This window comes from Rissa tridactyla, chromosome 8 (genome assembly GCF_028500815.1).
Source record: "Rissa tridactyla isolate bRisTri1 chromosome 8, bRisTri1.patW.cur.20221130, whole genome shotgun sequence".
NCBI lineage: Eukaryota > Metazoa > Chordata > Aves > Charadriiformes > Laridae > Rissa > Rissa tridactyla.
Genome location: NC_071473.1, coordinates 44,614,696 through 44,632,945, shown reverse-complemented (window position 1 = coordinate 44,632,945; position 18,250 = coordinate 44,614,696). Strand labels below are relative to the sequence as shown.

General features: G+C 56.6%; 3 protein-coding genes across 4 annotated transcripts in view; 2 read left to right on the top strand and 1 right to left on the bottom strand.

Annotated features, from left to right (window-relative positions):
- The window catches only part of ZSWIM5 (zinc finger SWIM-type containing 5), a 102,144-nt gene extending 99,349 nt beyond the window's left edge, over positions 1-2,795 (top strand). For both annotated transcript variants that reach the window (XM_054210944.1, XM_054210945.1), the window contains exon 14: positions 48-2,795. In XM_054210944.1, the coding sequence (XP_054066919.1) occupies positions 48-910 (863 nt within the window). In that variant the 3' untranslated portion in view covers positions 911-2,795. The remainder of the gene's footprint in view (positions 1-47) is intronic.
- Positions 2,796-3,553: 758 nt separating this feature from the next.
- On the bottom strand, positions 3,554-7,274 carry UROD (uroporphyrinogen decarboxylase). Its single transcript, XM_054210947.1, is given in 11 exon segments — positions 3,554-3,834; positions 4,021-4,087; positions 4,342-4,442; positions 4,587-4,724; positions 4,858-5,019; positions 5,259-5,456; positions 5,554-5,616; positions 5,801-5,880; positions 5,971-6,083; positions 7,026-7,216; positions 7,218-7,274. Coding segments are annotated over 11 exon segments (1,335 nt in total). The 3' UTR covers positions 3,554-3,669.
- Positions 7,275-7,375: 101 nt separating this feature from the next.
- Positions 7,376-17,704, top strand: LOC128913417 (E3 ubiquitin-protein ligase HECTD3-like). The gene is made up of 21 exons (XM_054210946.1): positions 7,376-7,715; positions 7,822-7,982; positions 8,432-8,524; positions 8,798-8,933; positions 9,345-9,460; positions 9,736-9,849; positions 10,268-10,350; positions 10,727-10,892; positions 11,358-11,439; positions 12,356-12,538; positions 13,231-13,283; positions 13,613-13,677; positions 14,116-14,219; positions 14,536-14,655; positions 15,005-15,094; positions 15,459-15,665; positions 16,061-16,190; positions 16,645-16,719; positions 16,954-17,035; positions 17,157-17,228; positions 17,499-17,704. Exons 1-21 carry the CDS (start codon positions 7,398-7,400, stop codon positions 17,581-17,583), a joined length of 2,535 nt encoding a protein of 844 aa, XP_054066921.1. The 5' UTR covers positions 7,376-7,397; the 3' UTR covers positions 17,584-17,704.
- Positions 17,705-18,250: the final 546 nt, after the last annotated feature.

Sequence of the window (18,250 nt, the reverse complement as noted above, 5' to 3'; positions counted from 1 at the left end):
TGAGCCAGGCTCCAGGGCTGTGCCGTGACCCTGGTGTTTTCTTGCAGGGGTGAGGGCCCTAGTGAGCATCCTGCAGAGCTGGTACTCGCTGTTCACTCCCACGGAAGCCACCAGCATTGTGGCGGCCACGGTGATGTCCCACAACACCATCCTGCGCCTGAGCCTGGACTACCCGCAGCGGGAAGAGCTGGCCAGCTGCGCCCGCACCCTGGCGCTGCAGTGCGCCATGAAGGACCCGCAAAACTGCGCCCTGTCTGCCCTGACCCTCTGCGAGAAGGACCACATCGCCTTCGAGACCGCCTACCAGATTGTCATCGACGCCGCCTCTACTGGCATGACCTACACCCAGCTCTTCACCATCGCCCGCTACATGGAGCACCGGGGCTACCCGCTCCGGGCGTTCAAACTGGCTTCGTTGGCCATGACACATCTCAACCTGGCCTACAACCAGGACACGCACCCGGCCATCAACGACGTGCTCTGGGCCTGCGCCTTGAGCCACTCTCTGGGCAAAAATGAGCTGGCGGCCATCATCCCACTGGTGGTGAAGAGCGTGCACTGTGCCACGGTGCTCTCGGACATCCTTCGCCGCTGCACCATGACGGCCCCAGGGCTGGCCGGCATCCCCGGCCGCAGGAACTCGGGGAAGCTGATGTCCACCGACAAAGCCCCGCTGCGGCAGCTGCTGGACGCGACGATAAGCGCCTATATCAACACCACCCACTCCCGGCTCACCCACATCAGCCCGCGGCACTACGGGGAGTTCATCGAGTTCCTCAGCAAGGCCAGGGAGACCTTCCTCCTGGCGCAGGACGGGCACATACAGTTCGCCCAGTTCATTGACAATCTCAAACAAATCTACAAAGGCAAGAAAAAACTGATGTTGCTGGTGCGGGAACGGTTTGGGTGAGCCCTGGCCCCGGCCATGCTCACTGGCAGGGTCTGGCCGCAGCACGGGGACTCGGGAGAGAAGAAGGAAGGAAAGCAGAGATCACCTTCCCCCCCATTGGCAGAGGCTGCTCTGTTCTGGTCTTCTGTTTCTTTTTTTTTTTTATTTCTTTTTTTTTTTTTTAATATTTTTTCTTTCTTGGATTTAACCATTTCACACGCTGAGAGGATCCAGAGATTCCTTGGGCACAAACCAAAAGGCAACCACGGGGAAAAAGGATGGTTCGTTCAGCCCCCTGCCCTCCTTTGCCAATACCAAAAGCTAACCTGGAAATCTAATACCTCTTTCCTGAAGGAAGCGGTCGCTGGAGGGATCCAAAGGTTGCTAAGTGCAAAAATCTTTAAAATTACATGGGGAATTTAAAAAAAAAAAAGAAAAAAAAAAAAGAAAAAAAGCGAGCAAAGAAACCCGCAACACTAGAACCTCATGCGTCACCAAAAGCGATGGCTTTGCAGAGCGCTTCTCCCGCCCGCCCGAGACATGCAAACTCCTCTATTTGTGAAGATACTTCAATAAAAACAAGTTAAAGTAACTGTTCTCAGGGATTGCTTACTAAAAGTAACACAAAAAAAAAAAAGCATTTATGATACTGTAAATACTATAGTATATGTGTCAATTATTAAATTGTAAAGTTATAATTATTTATAATTCTGTCTTTTATTTGGGGGATACTTGAAATTGTCGTGGGCTGGGGCGATTATTTTTATTATTGCTATTATTATTATTATTATTATAACTATTATTTAAAAAAAACCACACAAAACAAAACCACAGACAAAAAGAGGAGGAGGCACGCGAACATTTCTCAGGTTCCCACGGCACCGTCGGCAGCGAGAAGGGTGTGGGGGGAGGCGAACGTCCGCTCGACTCGCAGCTCTGGGACGGACAGACGGACGGACGGAAGGAGGAGCGGCAGCCCAGCGCTTGAGGACGGCGAAGGAAGGGACTCGGGGGCGCGACGTTCGCTCGGACGCGCGTGGATGCTGGCGATGGAGGACACGAGCCCATCACCTCGTATGCAGACGTCGCCCGGTGGGCGCAGGGGTGCGAGGTGCCTGGGCGGGCTGCGGGCACCGGGCTGCCCGGCTCCTGGGGAGGGACGGGGGGGACAGGCGCAGCCGTGCCACCTCCCTGCACCGTTCTGCTTCCCGGCTCCGTGGTGCGGCCAACGCTCAGCCCATCCCGGCTTCGTCCCATGCCAGGGGCAGACTCTCCAGCCCCGTGCCGGCGGCTCTTTGGTTTCGGTTCATTTCTTTGCCAGCGGGTCGGGAGGGCTGGGGGGGTGCCAGGGCTGGGCTGGACAGTGACTTGTAGTTAGAGAACGTGGGCTAGTTATCTGCTGTCTGGTTTGACTTTTAATTTTTTGGCAAGTGACTTGTGTCAGCGCTCCGGCCAGGAAACCAATTGTACTCAGTCTCTGTCACCACCAAACTAGCGGTCTTCAACCAGTCTGTTTCTCTCTTTTTTTTCCTTTTTTTTTTTTAAATTTTTTTTTTTTTGCGTGCGTGCGTGTATGTGTGTGTGCGACCTCTTCATCTGATGTTTAATAATAAAAGGGATGAACGTTACCGCCTGTATCTCTGCTGCCTTTCTCTGAAGTCGGAGGGGTCACGACGCATGGTGGGCAGCCTGGCGTCGCAAGCAGGGCAGAGCCCCAGGGAGGAGGTGGCATCACAGCCCCCCCACGGTACCCAGCTGCTGCACCCCAAGGAGGGGGATGGAGCAGTGGGAAGGCACCCTGGCTGCTTCAAGGTGCAATTCCTGGCCACGCTCAACATCAGCAGGTCCCTGCCCACCCTGGTGGCACTGCCCCGTCCGTGCCAGCTAGAGCAGTGTTGGCACCCATGTCTTGATCCAGCCTGGACTGCAGTGAGTGTGCTGTGGCGTGGGATGGGGTGGCGCAGAGTCATAACCCAGGGTTCCTGGGTGCTGCAGGGCTGCTTTCTGCAGGGCTTGCTGAGCCCCAGGTGGACTTGGCTCCAAGGATCAGAGGAGATGGGGAGAAGTCTGCATGGAGAGATCTCAAGGATCAGTGGGATGGTCCTAAAGAAGCTCTGGGAGCTGGAGGAGGGTGATGGCAGTGCCAGGGCCGTGGTGTCCCTGATGCCATCCCTGAAGCAGGGTGCTGATGGTGGTAGTGTCTGGAGGGCTCCTGTCCTGTGTCCAGCTGTCCCCTACGTGAGTACTGCTGGGTCTCCCACCCCCTCGGGGATGCCCTGGGTCAATGTCGTGTTGCCTGTTCCCACCGGAGCAGGCCTGTGGCATGGCCGACAGTCAAGGCAGTGGCAGGCTGTGAGCCCCCAACCTCTGGCAGCCCACCTCCCCAGCAGGGCTGAGCACATCTGTAGTGCCAGGAGATGGCTAGCGTGCTCTGGGCTCACATCCTCCCTCACAAGCCCTTGGCACAACACTGCAGCCCAGCAGGGAGAGTCATCCCCCCCACACCATGTTGCTGGCATCCTTGTGTCCCCATTCTGACCTGCAGGACGGGGCTCAGGGGCTTCCCCTGACCACACATGCCCCACTGCCAGGCTGCCACCACTGCCCATCTCCTCCAGGGCCGTCCAGTTGCCCATCCCCCCCCAGCCAGAGCCACACGGCTGCTGTGGAAAAGGTGCTGGTTTAATGCTGCTGCAGCCCAACCTGGAGCGAGCCCTGTGACAACACACTACTTGGGGTGACTGTGCCCAAACCGGAGTCCTGTCCCCAAACCCCCAAGCTCAGCTGTGCTTGTTGATGTGGCGGGAATGAGCGTGCACGGCCTCTACAAAGGCACCCACGTGCTCAGGGTTCATGTCGGGGTAGAGGCCGTGGCCCAGGTTGGCGATGTAGCGTTGGGTCCCAAAACCCTCCAGCATCTTCTTCACCAGCTCGCCAATCTTCTCCTGTAGGCACGGTGGGAAGCCACGTGTCAGCCTCATTCAGCCCAGGGTACTCCACCCCCACCAGTCCCCAGCCAGCCTAGGGGACTGCTGGGACATGAGCCAGCACTGCAGGTGGGGAAACTGAGGCAGGAGACCTTTAACACAGGCTGGAACTAGCCCCTGTTGCTGGCGATGGCCACAGCTTACCTTGGGTGCGTAGAGAGCGCAGGGATCCAGGTTCCCTTGCAGGGTGACGTCTTTCCCTATCTGTGCGCTGCAGCAGGGAGGAAGCAGGTGAGCTGTTGTGCGTGGCGCAGAGGCTGGGAGCAGCTGGGTGCCTGCAGCCCCCACTGCAGGTCCCACAGGCCCCCTCAGTGCAGCCCCTAGTTGCTGTGGGCATGAGGGCTCAACTATCCCACCTCTGGAGCAGAGACCTGCAGGCCTGGGATGGCCCACGGCAGAGGAAGAGGTCGGGGTACCCAGCCCAGGGTGCTGCCCAGGCACCTGAGCGCTCTGACGGATTCTTACCGAGCTTCTTGGGGCCGGATGGTCCAGTCAAGACCGACCACCTCGTAACCAGCATGGGCCAGGTCACGCAGCGCGTAGTGTGCATCCTTCGCAAAAATGATCTGGGGAGGGAGGACACGGGCAGTAACTCTGCTATGGGTCAGGCCCCTCACCACGGGCTAGAGTGGGGAAGGCAGGTACCAGGAGATGCACCCCTCTCCCACAGCCCCCAGATGCCAAGGTCAATCCAGGCAGCCCCAACTCACCATGGGCGCCAGGGGCAGTGCCTCCTCCTTCAGCTTGCTCTTGACAGCCTGGGCGATGTCTCGGATGTAAGGCAGGGCAAAGTCCTGAAACTGCTCCGGGCCCAGGTGCCCCGCATGGGACTCAAACAGCTGGAGCGCCTGCCAGGGACATGGGACTGAGAGCCGCACCTCAGTCCCTCCTCCTCCTCCTCTCAGAAGCTGGACCCTCTCTGCTCTCTGCCCCCAGTCTCTGCTCTCCTGTGTGTCCCTGTCCCCATGCCCCAGGACACACCTGCGCTCCAGCAGCCACCTGCCCCACCAGGTAGTCAGTGACGACATCGGCCAGCAGCCGCAGCAGTCGGTGGCTTGCCTCGGGGTGACGGTAGAGCCAGCTCTTAGCCTTGGACATTGTAGTGGAGCCACCACCTTCAATCATGTAGGACATGAGCGTCCACTGTAGGAAGGAGAGAAGTGGAGTGAGGAGGGTGACAGAGGTGGAAGAAGATGTGAGGGGCTGGTCACAGCGCTGAAGCTAGGACCTGTGAGCACCCCAGAGCCTGGGGCACAGCTGCTCCTGCATTGAATGTTCCCCCACGTACGCACCCTTATAGCTCTGGGGGTGTCATCGCTGGTATCACCCCAGAAGAAAGAGTAGATAGAGAAGCCCAACTGGGAAAGAGACACATCACTTACAGGCGCCCCGGAGAAGCCAATGAGGGGCACCCTGCCCTCCAGGCTGTGTCGTGTCAGCGTGATGGCCTGGAAGACGTAGCCCAGCTCTGCTGTCACGTCCACCTTCTGTCGTAGTTTTAGCAGATCCTCCACCTCCTTCAGGGGCTCTGTGAATGTGGGTCCTTTGCCAGGGACCATGACAACCTCCATGCCCAGCGCCTGGGGACAAGGGAGAATGGAAGAAGCAGGAATGGGGTGGCCCTGAACCCAGCCCCATTCTCAGCTGCTGCCGCCCACCATCTGCCAAGGGTCTCACCTGGGGCACCACCAAGATGTCAGAGAAGATGATGGCAGCATCCAGGGGGAATCGTCTGAGTGGCTGCAGAGAGGAAGAGGCAGCATCAGTGAAGGGCTGGGACCTCCTCCCCATGGAGGACCTGGACAAGCACCGGGGTCCCCAAGGGCTGCACAACTTACTGGGGCCACCCAGACCCAAGGTTTTTCCCTGTCCCTATCTGGGCAGGGAGTGGGGACACACAGACCCCCCCCCGGGGATTGCTCACCTGCAGTGTCAGCTCACAGCACAATTTAGGGCTCCGGCAAGTGGCGAAGAAATCCTGCGCCGCCCGGGTCTCCCGAAACTCTGCACGGGAGCGGCATAAGCGTTACAGGGGTGTGTGCCGAGCCCCCCTCGCTGTGTCCGTCCTCCCCCCACACGCCTCCACCCGCTCACCGGGCAGGTAGCGCCCTGCCTGCCGCATGCACCACACCGGGGTGTGCTCCGTCTCCTCCCCGCGCGCCGCTCGCAGGAACGTGTCGTTCTTCAGCTTGGGGAAGCCCTTGGGGCTGTGGATGCAAGAGCAGAGATGGGCTGTCACCCACAAGGGGTCCGGGTGCCCTACCAGACCCCCACAGCTGAGGACAGGGAGGTGCGAGGGCCAGTGGCTTGTCCCTGCTCCCCGGCCGGTGACTGCAGGGAAGGGCTTGTGCCCAGCTGTAACAAATGTGACAAATGGTCCCCATCACGGTCCATGGCCTTTTCCTGCTTGGGCTCCTGGGGCCCTCCCTGGGAGAGGCCATGCCCGGCCCAGGGCCCCACCAGATTAAGTTATCGGGGCCAGCAGTTACTCCCGCCTGGAGAGATTTGGGGCCAGCGGGGCGCAGGGGCGGGTGGCCTTGCCACCAGCATCCCCAGCCCCTATCTGTGCTGTGCAGCCCCCGGAGGCCCAGGCGCCTGCTGAGGTGGCAACCACGCGTCCCCAACCTCCCCCCCACAGTGTCACCATCAAGCGGCTGCTGGAGCGAACCGGGAAGGCCAGCAGCTGTGGCAGGCGGGGGCCACGGGGACAAAGTCCCCAAAACCTCCAGTGTGGGGCCAGTGACTTCACTGCCACACCAGTGTCCTTGCTGATCCATCCCGGTGGAGGATCAGTGTTCCCAGTGCCCCACCAGTGTGGGATCAGTCCCCCCGGCACCCCACCAGTGACCCCAGTGGAAGATCCTGGATCCAGCACTAGGGCCATACCAGTGCCTCACCAGTGTCCCCAGGGCCACACCAGTGTCCCCAGTACAGGACCCCAGCGCCAGAGCACCATCCCCAGGGACACACCAGTGTCCCCAGTACAGGACCCCAGTGCCAGAGCACTATCCCCTGGGCCACACCAGTGTCCCCAGCGCAGGGTCCGCTGCGTACCGCCCCCTCACGACTCTCGGAGGCCAAGGAGGGCGGTGCGGCGGAAAAGGCACAGGCCTGCGCCCCAGCCGCCCTCTCCTGCCCCGGTTACTCACACGAGCCGCTCGCCGCCCTCCATCCTCCTGCGCCGCTTCCCGGCCACTCCGTTGCCTCCCGACGGGGTCCGTCCCGCCCCCGTCCCGCCCCTCCGGCACCGCCATCTTCCCGTAGTCCCGCCTCTCCGTACGCCGCCATTTTACCCCGCCCCTTCCGTACGCCGCCATCCTGCCCGGCTTCCTGTGGCTCTGTACGCCGCCATCTTGCCCTGCTCCTCCCTTCTCCTTACGCGGCCCGGGCGCCGCCATCTTGCCCTACGTCCGCCCCACCGGGCGCCGCCATCTTGCCTGGTCGGCGGGGCGGGGTTTGCCGTAAACTCGCCGGTGCAGGGGGGTCGGCCGCGGCCCGCCGTCCACGGTACCCGGTACGCGATGCGTGCGGGCGGGGAAGCCCCGCACCAGGTGCTGGGCCGGCTGCGGTTCCTGCTGCAGTGCAGCGAGTGCTTCCGCCGGGCCCGGGCGCTGCCCGCCGCCCTCTGCTACGTGCCGCGGGAGGTGCAGTACAAGATCTGCAAGGACCCCGCCGCCGCCGCCGCCCGCAGCCTGCTCAACGTGTGGGACAGCCCGGGGCCGGCGCGGGGCGGCAAGCGGGCGGCGAGGGCCACCATCGAGGTGCGGAAGGGCGGCTGCCTCCGCGCCACCGGCGAGGAGTACTGCAACGGCGCCGGGCTCTGGGTCAAGCTCAGCAAGGTAACGGCGGCAGGGGACGGGACCGGGAGGGCCGCTGCGGCCTGCGCTGCCCGCGGAGGGGCCTGTCGGTCCCGTCCCCTGAGGGGAGCCGTCCCGTCCCCCGCAGGAGCAGCTGGAGGAGTACCGGAGCGGCTGCGAGCTGGAGGAGGGCTGGGTGCTGGTGTGCAAGCACGCCGACGGCGGGGACCGGCTGGTGCCGGTGGAGTCCACGGAGCGGATCCAGCGGCAGCAGCAGCTCTTCGGGGTGGATTACAAACCCGTCATCAGGTGCGGGGCCTCCCGTCGCTCCCGCTAGGTCGCCGTCCCTGGCTTCCCCGGCTCCCCGTTGCACGGCAGAGGGCAAGGAGGTTCCCACCCCCCACACACCCCCTTCACCCCGGCCCAACTGCCCGGAGTCTCGGCCCCGCAGCCGTTCCTGCCCCGGGCTGAGGAGCCCCCGGCCCGCTCGGCCACTTCTTCCATGGAAGCAAGGCAATAGGGATGCCAGATGGTGGGGTTAACTGGGTTTGGCTCGGTCACTGTGCTTGTCACCTGCCTGGCGGGCTGTGGGCAGGAAGAAGTTGGAAAGGAAAGGGCAGCGGATGAGGCTGGAGTGGTGGAGGATGGAGCGCAGTGGGGCTTTGAACCCAAATCCGCCTCTTCCAGCTACTCCTCGACCTCCAGCTCTTCCTTTCTGCTGGGGTTTTCTCACTCTCCCCTCCTCTGGGTTGTTTCAGATGGGAGCAAGTGGTGGATCTGACGTACTCCCTGCGCCTCGGAGCGAAGCCCAAGCCCATGGAGCAGGATGAGGCCGCAGTAGAGAAGCTTCGGTATGAGCTGTTTCCCAGCTTCTGCTGTGGTTGGGTGCAAGGCACTGCCTCTCCCTGGCTGCTCAGACAGCCGTCTCCTGCAGGCTGGGGGGAGAGGGGGGAAGACAGGCAGCGGGGAACAGCTCTGCTTGGCACAGTCTTGTCCTAGATAAACCTGCACAAAGCAGAAAACAGGGCAAGACCAAAGCAAGCAGGACATGGATTGGCCTTCCCTGACCTATTAGCCTGGCAGCCTCTGACTCTCCAGACTCGTTAATCCCTTTTCCCTGGTAGGTTTGTGCCCCCAACATGGACTTATGAATGTGACGAAGACCTGGTGCATTTCCTCTATGATCACATTGGGAAGGAGGATGAGAACTTGGGCAGCGTCAAGCAGTATGTGGACAGCATTGATGTCTCATCCTACACGGTGGGTTAAAGGGACAAGGCTGCATCAGCCCCGCTGTGCCATGGGGCTGGGGAGTGTGTTTGGTGTGCTGGGCTGGGCTGTGTTTGAGGATGTGGGAGAGAAGCCTGGGGAGTGTCATGCAGCATATTGTGTAACATGGCCCCTGGAGGGGCTGTGGTTTGAGAAGCAAATGCTAATATTAGCTGCTAAGCTGATTTTAGGGGGGGTTTGATGTTCTGTGCTCTGTGTGCCTTGTAGGATCAGCCCCAGTGTCCTGTGTGCTCTGTACTCCCTGAGTCTACCCACAGCCCAGCAAAGGGAACGGGCCAGTTTGACACCCTCTGGCTCTTAAGATTCATAAGGAGAGTAACGACTAAGGGGAAGTAATCCTACCTCAATCTGATCTTCCTTTCATTCACTGCCCTCTTCCAGGAGGACTTCAATGTGTCATGCTTGACTGACAGCCACGCCGACACGTACTGGGAGAGTGATGGGTCCCAAGGCCAGCACTGGGTGCGGCTCAACATGAAGAAAGGCACCATTGTCAAGTGAGGCACCTCTCCCCTGTGTGCTGGCTCACAGCTGGGGCGAACCCTTCAGCCCCCGCTCTCTGCATGAGTCCCTCATGGCCCAAATTTGCCCTGCGTTCCCTGCCCCTCAACCCTCTGTCTCTGGGCTTGAAGGGGTCTTGGCATTGTCACAGGTACCTGGGGATCCCAGCACCAGCTGCGTGTGCTTGATAACAAGCGTGACCAGGCAATGAGGGGAGCAGCAGTGGGTGTTCAGATGCAGTTACCTTCTCATTTCATGCTTTCCTTTGCAGGAAGCTCCTGCTGACAGTGGATACCACCGATGAGAACTTCATGCCTAAGCGAGTCGCTGTGTACGGGGGTGAGGGGGACAATCTGAAGAAACTGAACGACGTCGGCATTGATGAGTGAGTGGATGGAGGTGAAGAGGGTAGTGTGGCCCTTGCAGGGGTCAGAGGTGCTAGATACCCTGACTCCAAGCAGTCGTGCCAGCGCCAGCCTGGCTTAAGAGGCCCAGGGCCTTGGGACAGGCATTTTCCATCTCTGAGCTGAGGTTTCTCTCTGCCTACAATAGCAGACAGCATAATCCTCAGGGCTCTTCTGTTCCAGTTGTGGGACCCATCGGGAGCACGTTGCCTGGACCTGAGGCACCAGCAGGTTCAGGCATTCAGTGTAGGCCATGTTGTAGGCGACTGAGTCTGGGTTCCTGCCACAGGCTCCCATTTCAAAAGATGCAAACCCTCTTCCCTTCCAAGAAGCTGAGTGGATTTTGGCAGGATGGGAGAGGGAACAGCTCTGCAGCCCTCATCTCTGCTGTGTTTGCAGGAGCTACATTGGGGATGTGTGCGTCCTTGAGGACATGACAACACACCTGCCTGTAATCGAGATCCGGATTGTGGAGTGCAGAGGTAGGGCTGGGTGTTATGACCACATCCATAGTGCACCTGTAAGATACTGTACACTAAGAGTTTTTTCCTGTGGCTTGTACTTCTTGGTCCTGTGGGCCATTTCAGATAAATGCAGAAGAACCACGGGGAAACTCAAGGGGGACCTGGAGGTTTGCAAGCTCTCAGCTTTCATCCTATCTTTCTCTGCCTTCAATTTTTTTTTTTTCTTTAGTAAATGCCCCGCTTCTTCTTCACATAAATATTCCAGGCTCTCACTGCCCAGCCCTAGAGCTGGGCGAGCTGGTCACATTCCTAGTGCTTTTACTTATAGACCTCCCATGCTGGAAGGCTTGCTTTCACATGGTCTTAGTGTATCATCCATGGTCTTCCTTGGCAGATGATGGGATTGATGTTCGCCTCCGAGGCATCAAAATCAAATCCTCCCGACAGAGGGACTTGGGGCTCAGCGCTGACATGTTCCAGCTGCCCAATTTAGTGCGCTACCCTCGCCTAGAAGGGACGGACCCTGACCTGCTATACCGACGGGCTGTGCTCATTCAAAGGTACTGTATGGAGAGGGGCAGACAAGTGGGGTGGCGTTATCTGCAGGGATTGGTGCCATCTCCAGCACGAGTATGGCTGGAAGCTGTAAAGCTGTGTGACTCCCCTCGGGACAGGCATCCTGGACCCTGGAGAAAACAGCAGAGTCATTTAGGAACAATGTGGGCTCTCTGGGGTAACTCCCCTACATTTTCAGAGGAATTTTGCAGCTCAGGTTCAGTATCTTGTGTGTCGCAAGCACAGCATATCTGTGCAGTGCTGGGGGCAGGTGCATACAGAGTCCCTTGCAAGGGCTGCAAGGTCCCTGCAGTGCCCAGAGAGTGGGAATTTAGTACTCCAGGATGTATAAGACTGTGCTGGGTTGGGTTTGGATCAGTTGTTGCTTTTCTGATTGTGTCTGGTCTGGAATAGTCTTGTGCAGATCCCTGTCCCTCCTGTGTTGCAATACCTTCTTCTTTGGGATTTAGGTTCATCAAGCTCCTGGACAGTGTCCTGCATCACTTGGTGCCAGCCTGGGACCACACTGTTGGCACGTTCAGCAAACTCAAGGTGAGTGATTCCCTCTGTGTCTTGTGAGGCCGCAGTCTGGCAGGGTGATTGTGTTTGGGCTGTGGCAAGGGAGGCAGGCAGTGCTTGTTGCCTTTAAAGCAGCTCAAGGGAAATACCTGGCTGAGCTCAGTTCATTAAAGCTGTGAAAGGCGATATTGTTTAGAGCCTAGTTTCCTGCTAAAACACTGATGTGGAAACATGTAGCTATGGGATAACAAGTAGAATCAAACCAGAGCACTTCACCCTCAAAAGGACTTGGACCATAGCAGCACTGGGCATGTGAGCTGGACACACATCCCCTCTGAGATCTCAGCCCAGGACACTCTGTTCCTGCACTTGCTGCCAGCAGCTGTGAGCTGGCTGTGTTCAAACAGCAAGGCTTTTACCAGTAGCTTCTTTCTGGCTTGAATAAGCTTTTGATTTCCATCTTTCTCATAAGACTGAGTGGTCTCTTTTCCTTACGTTCTCTCCCAGAATACATGTGCTAGACACTGTTGGGGAAGCCCTGTTCTGTGTATTTCCAGGCCTGGTGTCAGAAAGCATTGTAATTCATGTGCCAGTTCAATGTAGCATTTGAGGATTCTTGTTTGTTTAGAGGACTTGATTTTATTACAAATAGGAGGGATAGTAAGACTGGTGTTCTGGTGAGAGTGAGGGTGAAGGACAGAACAAGCAACACTGGAGTGTTGGCATCAGATATTGACTGATGGAGAGAGGATGGCTTGGTATCTCCCTGAAGCCAGAAAGCAAAACCTTTCAGAGGCAGAGGTGGATCAAATATTGTCAAGGAGAATGTGTCTGTGTGTGGAAGGCAGTGGCCCTGGGAAGGGGAGAGACCTGGCAGTGCAGTGCCTTTGGTAGGAAGTAAGTGGCTTGTTCTGGATGCCTCTAACATTTTGGACATACCTGTTGGCAGCATATCAAGCAGTTCTTGCTGCTGTCCAAGAGGCGCACAGCTCTCATTACCCAGTGTCTGAAGGACTCGGAGACCAGCAAGCCCAATTTCATGCCGCGGCTCTATATTAACCGACGCCTGGCTATGGAGCACCGAGACAACCCTGCCCTGGACCCCAGCTGCAAGAATGCTGTCTTCACCCAGGTACTGTCCCTCCTGGAAGGGTCCTCGGTGCTCTGGGGAGAGTGGGGCATCCCAAAGCCAAAATGAACGACACAGAGGTAGGTGGAAGGGACACCTTGGAGCTGGAGACACCTGGAGTCCTCAAGGCCTCTTCACATGACTCATAGGCTCTACAATTACATGTGCTGATGATCCCATATCCAGGAATAACTTCTAGGAGGGATTTGGGATCTCTGAGTTGAAGTCTCGTCTCTATCCTGAATGCTCTCTGTGGCATGTTGCTAATGCAGAGCATAATAATCTTGTTACGCTGAAAGGGCAGCAAAGAATTCATGTGTGACAGCAGTAATGCAGATGCATACAGCCCTGTATCGTGGTTTTACAGCAATGCTGATCTTCCTATTGTTGTTCTCCACCCACCTCCAAAAGATCTATTGCTCTGTGTGTGCACAAAGAGCTCAGACTGCTGTGAGCGTTAATATGTGTTCAATGTACCTCCGAGGCCAGAAAGCTCCATACAGTGGTTAGTGGTTAGCACTGTAATTTATGTTCCCTTTTCCAAAAATGAAAGACTCCTAGACCATTTAGAGATCAGCTTTAGTGAGTAGTTAAAGGTTTGGGGCAAACCAGATTTCCTTCAATTTCCTGCCTTCACCTGGCACCGGTTCCCCTGGAGATGGGATACCAGCCTTGATCTTCTCTGCTTGTTGCAGGTGTATGAAGGCCTGAAACCCTCAGACAAGTTTGAAAAGCCTCTAGATTATAGGTAAGCAGTGTCTAGGGGAGGGACGGGATCATGCAGTGCTGGGAGCTATCTCCTCTGTCACAGCAGGGTGTTTGGGAAGCCTGCATGTGTCCTGTGCTCTGGAGGGGGTTTGCTAGGGCAGGAGCCAGCTCAACCGTGGGATCAGGGCCTGTTCCCCAAAGTGTCACCTTGCTACTGAGGATGCAGCTGTCTCTGGAGATTGAGATCTTGTCCTGTCCTAAACCCAGGCTGGTTCACCCTAGTCCCCTGCTGTCCCTGCTGTGCCTGCTGCCTCCCCAGCATCTCCCTGGCTTTGAGCAGCACCTCAGATGATGCCTGGTTCTCCGCAGGTGGCCGTTGCGTTATGACCAGTGGTGGGAGTGCAAATTCATTGCAGAGGGCATCATCGACCAAGGTAGGGGCTGTGTGAGGCAAGGGCTTTTCTGGAGCAGAATCGGGGGTTGATGGGGTGACTCTGTTCCTGTAGGGGCTCTCATTTGCTCCCAGTGTTCCTGCCCATGGAGCAGAGAGGGGAGGAAGGTTGCCGTGTCCTGCCTCTCCCGGCCATGTCTTGGTTAAGGAGTGCTGCTTGCTGGGATGGGGACCAGAACTCCATTAGTCACTAACAGCAGCTTTGGCAGTGCCAATGCTCCCTCTGGCCACCTTCCACAGGACAGGTGGGGATGTTATTTCTCCTGTCTTATTTCTTTCGGTGCCAGAAGGCTCTGACAAGAACCTTCTGCTCAGCCCTGGGCCAGGTTGGACCAGAATTCCTCATCTTTGCTCCATAACTCTGAGGGTCAGCACATGGGGAGTTCACATCACTAAAAATGCCCTTCTTTTGGGGTTGCAGGTGGTGGTTTTCGGGACAGCCTGGCGGACATGTCGGAGGAGCTGTGTCCCAGCTCAGCAGACACCCCTGTGCCTCTGCCCTTCTTTGTGCGCACGTCCAACCAGGTGCTGTGGGTCGGGGTATTTGAGGCAGATCTTTCTGTGCCTGGCAATGCAGTGCTGTCCCTGTCCCCCTGCATGCCAGGGATGGACCTACTTTCACTGGTCCAAAGCTTTTCTTCGTTAAGGGTTGGGTAGATTACTTTGCGGCATCTCATTTTAGGATATGCTGACAAGTGCCTGGATACTTGTCTCTCAGTGGGAATACTGCCAAGGAGGATGAGGGGTTTAGTCCACTTCAGAGGCGCTGCAGGAACTGAGTTTGTGGTGCTTCATGCTGCACTGAGATCATGACTTAGAGTTTTGCCTCTCGCTTTTGTAGGGTAACAGCACTGGAGAAGCCAGGGACATGTATGTCCCCAATCCCTCCTGTAAAGACTTCCCAAAATATGAGTGGATCGGGCAAATCATGGGAGCAGCTCTGAGGGGCAAGGAATTTCTGGTAAGCTTTCAAACCCATCCCTGCATGGAGGTTTGCCGCAAAGGAAGTCATTATCCCCCTTCTGCGGCTTGTCCGACAGGAGCATGGGAGGGCTCTGTGATCACACACTGGGACAAAAGGTGTTTGACAGGATTTGAGGCTGGGGGGTTAGGAGAGCTTGCAGCCTGAGTTTTGGGATGTGCTGCTGGGAGCTTGGGAGATGGTGTCTGGTCTCTGCTTGGCTGTGATGAGCTCTGCATATGGACAGGGGAGGAGCGAACCTCTTTTGTGTCTGCACAGTTGAGCCCTATCTGTGTCTTTGGGGATGTTTCCTTTACACAGACTGAGCAAAATCCCTGTTCTCCTTCAGGTCCTGGCTCTTCCTGGCTTCGTATGGAAACAATTAACAGGGGAGGAGGTCAGCTGGAGCAAAGACTTCCCTGCCGTGGACTCTGTGCTGGTGAGAGGGACTGGGAGGCTGTGCCTATCCTACTCCTTGTGGCACTCAGCAAGGTGGTGATTTGTGTCCCTGTCCCCGTGTTGTACTTGCTTCCTCCTGTGATGTGTCAAAGAAACACACACAAAAAGGACACTCTTAGCATTTAATGCATCCTATAACTAATATAGAGATGTAGCCTTGCTGACTACCGCCTTAAGCATGCAATGCCCCAGGGTCTGCTAAACAGCTTTAGGGCAGCATATCCCTGTACTGCTGTTGCAGTCACCACTCCAGCCCTTGTCTGGGAAGGAGGGAGATGGGGCCTCGGGCACACCACTGCCTACTGAGCATCTCTCTAACCAGCACTCATCTGGTGCCTGGGCAGGTGAAGCTCCTGGAGGTGATGGAAGTCATGGACAAAGACACCTTTGAGTTCAAATTTGGGAATGAGCTGACCTACACGACAGTGCTGAGTGACCAGCGCATGGTGGAGCTGATCCCTAATGGCAGCAGCACTGTGGTGCGCTATGAGGACCGCAAGGAGTTCATCCGCCTGGTGCAGAAGGCTCGACTGGAGGAGAGCAAGGAGCAGGTAACGCTGTCCCATACCAATGACCAACGCAGTGGTCATTGATTTTCCAGAGACATACCCTCCCAGTCTGTTTCTAGGAAAATGCACTGTGGAGTGTCCCTGTGCTCATTAGTGCAATAGCAGGCAGTCCTCAGTGAGGTCCTGGAGCCCATGGACTTGTTGAAAAGCAAAGTGGCTTGTAGCAGCATGGGAGACATGGGCTTTTATTCCCAGCTCTGATACAGACTTTCTGAATGAACTGAGATGCATCTCTGTGGATCCTATTCCCTTCTTCAGGTTCCTTAGAGCGTTTGCTGAGCAGTCATGTGGCTTGTATCCAGTCAAGTCCCTAGGCTCAACCACGAGCCAGGGAAATGCACAAGACATACTGCTTACCTGCCCTGTCATCTTTTCAGATCATGGCCATGCAGGCTGGGCTGCTGAAGGTGGTGCCCCAAGCTGTTCTTGACCTCCTCACCTGGCAGGAGCTGGAAAAAAAAGTCTGTGGAGACCCTGAAGTCACAGTTGATGCCCTGAAGAAGCTCAGTAAGTAAAGGGCACTGCTCAAAACTCTGTCCCTGAAAACAAGACTGTCTTCCCTCTGTGCTGGGACAAGGAGAGGTGTGGGAGGCTGATGCTAGCCTTTATTACAGTGAGAATGTGTGCCTCTATACTTCTTGCCTTTAGCTGGCTGCTGATGGGGTCAGGAGTGTCCCTTTTCTCCATGCTGGGCCTCAGAATAGGGGCTGGGGCATCCCTAGGCTGCCGGTATCTGAGCCTCTGTGGAGCTGAGATGTGGATCTGGATGAGCTTTGTGGGAGGGGCCTGATTGCATGTGTCCCTCGCACTTTGGGTCTACGTGCTCACACCTTGCAGGCACCTTGAGGTTTTTTCCTATGCTGGCAGAGGACCGCTGGGTGAGCAGGGGATGCCCTGCTCTAACTTATCTAGAGGGAGCTTGGGTCTTTAATAAACTCTTTTTCTGTATCCTTTCTGCCAGCCCGGTTTGAGGACTTTGAGCCATTGGACACCCGTGTTCAGTACTTCTGGGAAGCACTCAACAACTTCACCAACGGTAAGTGATTTGCTTTGTCCCTGTGTGTCTTGTGCTATCACAGCCCCTGCATGATGTCTGGGAACTGGGAGGGTGAAACCACCGTCATTGCTGCCTGGGGAGCAGATGGGAGCCAAGGAAAACAAGCAGCTGGGCTGAAGGAACTACTTGTTAGTGCTGGGGATACCTGGAAATGGCTGTATTCGATCTCATATCCCTATAGGGTCTGCTGATGTCTTTGCTTTTCCTTCACAGAGGATCGCAGCCGCTTCCTCAGATTTGTCACTGGCAGAAGCCGCCTTCCAGCACGGATCTACATCTATCCAGACAAGATGGGGTGAGTCTGTTCTCCTGTAGACTGCAAGGCTGACTGATCCCACACCAAAGGGATGTGTGGTCTGGTCTCCCCTGCCTCGCTGGCCTGCTGGTTCTGACCAGTTTGTCACCTTCTCCCCAAGCTCTGAGACGACAGATGCTTTGCCGGAGTCATCCACCTGCTCCAGCACCCTCTTCTTGCCCAACTATGCCACGTAAGTTTTGGTGCTTCCCTACATCTGTGGGACTGTGTCTGGGCTCTTTTCTTAACCTTGGCGCTGGCCCATAGGGCCCCATCGCTTTGTCACACTTATGTCCCCTTGCCTGTACCATGTGGCTGCTGTGATTCTCTCTGTGAGCGGCTGGTGAAGCATAGCCTCCGTCTCAGAAAGCATCTTGTCCTCTCAGCTGGCAAATGCAGCAATGGCAACTCCTCCTTGTCTTTTTGTTTTGTTTTTTTTTCTCTCCCTTCCTGCCATCCCTAGAGCCAAGGTGTGTGAAGAGAAGTTGCGTTATGCTGCCTACAACTGCGTGGCCATTGACACGGATATGAGTCCGTGGGAAGAGTGATGTTGCCGCCTGACCAAGCAGCATGGACAATCATTCAACAAAAACGTGCAGTGGGAAGAGCTCCCTTGTCCCTCCAGGATGTGTATATATAATAAACATATAGGTGTGAAGCCTGCTCACAGCGGTGGTAACCAGCACCTCTTTGGACATGGAGGTTTGGATCTTCAGCAGGGTGGGAGCTAGCTTGGAGTGTAAATGTGATTGCAATAATGAAACCCTGGCCCGGCCCTCATACATCAGAAAGGTCTGGTAATGAGCTTTTGTAATGAGTTTCTTCTCCACATGTCCCTGTTGCAGCTGCACAACTCTTGCTCCTCCCAGGCTGCGCTCTGCTTCAAACAGAAATGGGGTAGGGCAACAAAACTGCATGGCAGGTTACAGCACAGGATGCAGAACTGTGAGCTGCTGCTGAAACCATGGGGATGCTGAGAGATGCTCAGTGGGTCCTAGCCTGAGTGTCCTGACCACATTCCCTCACCTGAAGTCAATGGAAATGAGAGCATTCATCTAGGTTTAAGAAGAAATGGGGCAGGCTGGTGGCAGGTGCTGCAGGGGTGCCTCTGGCCACCAGGTGTCATGACAGACCTGCACAGCAGGACTGCGGGTGCTGTCAGGAAAAGGGCTCCCATGCTTTTACATCTCAGAAAATCCCAGTTCCTGTAACCGC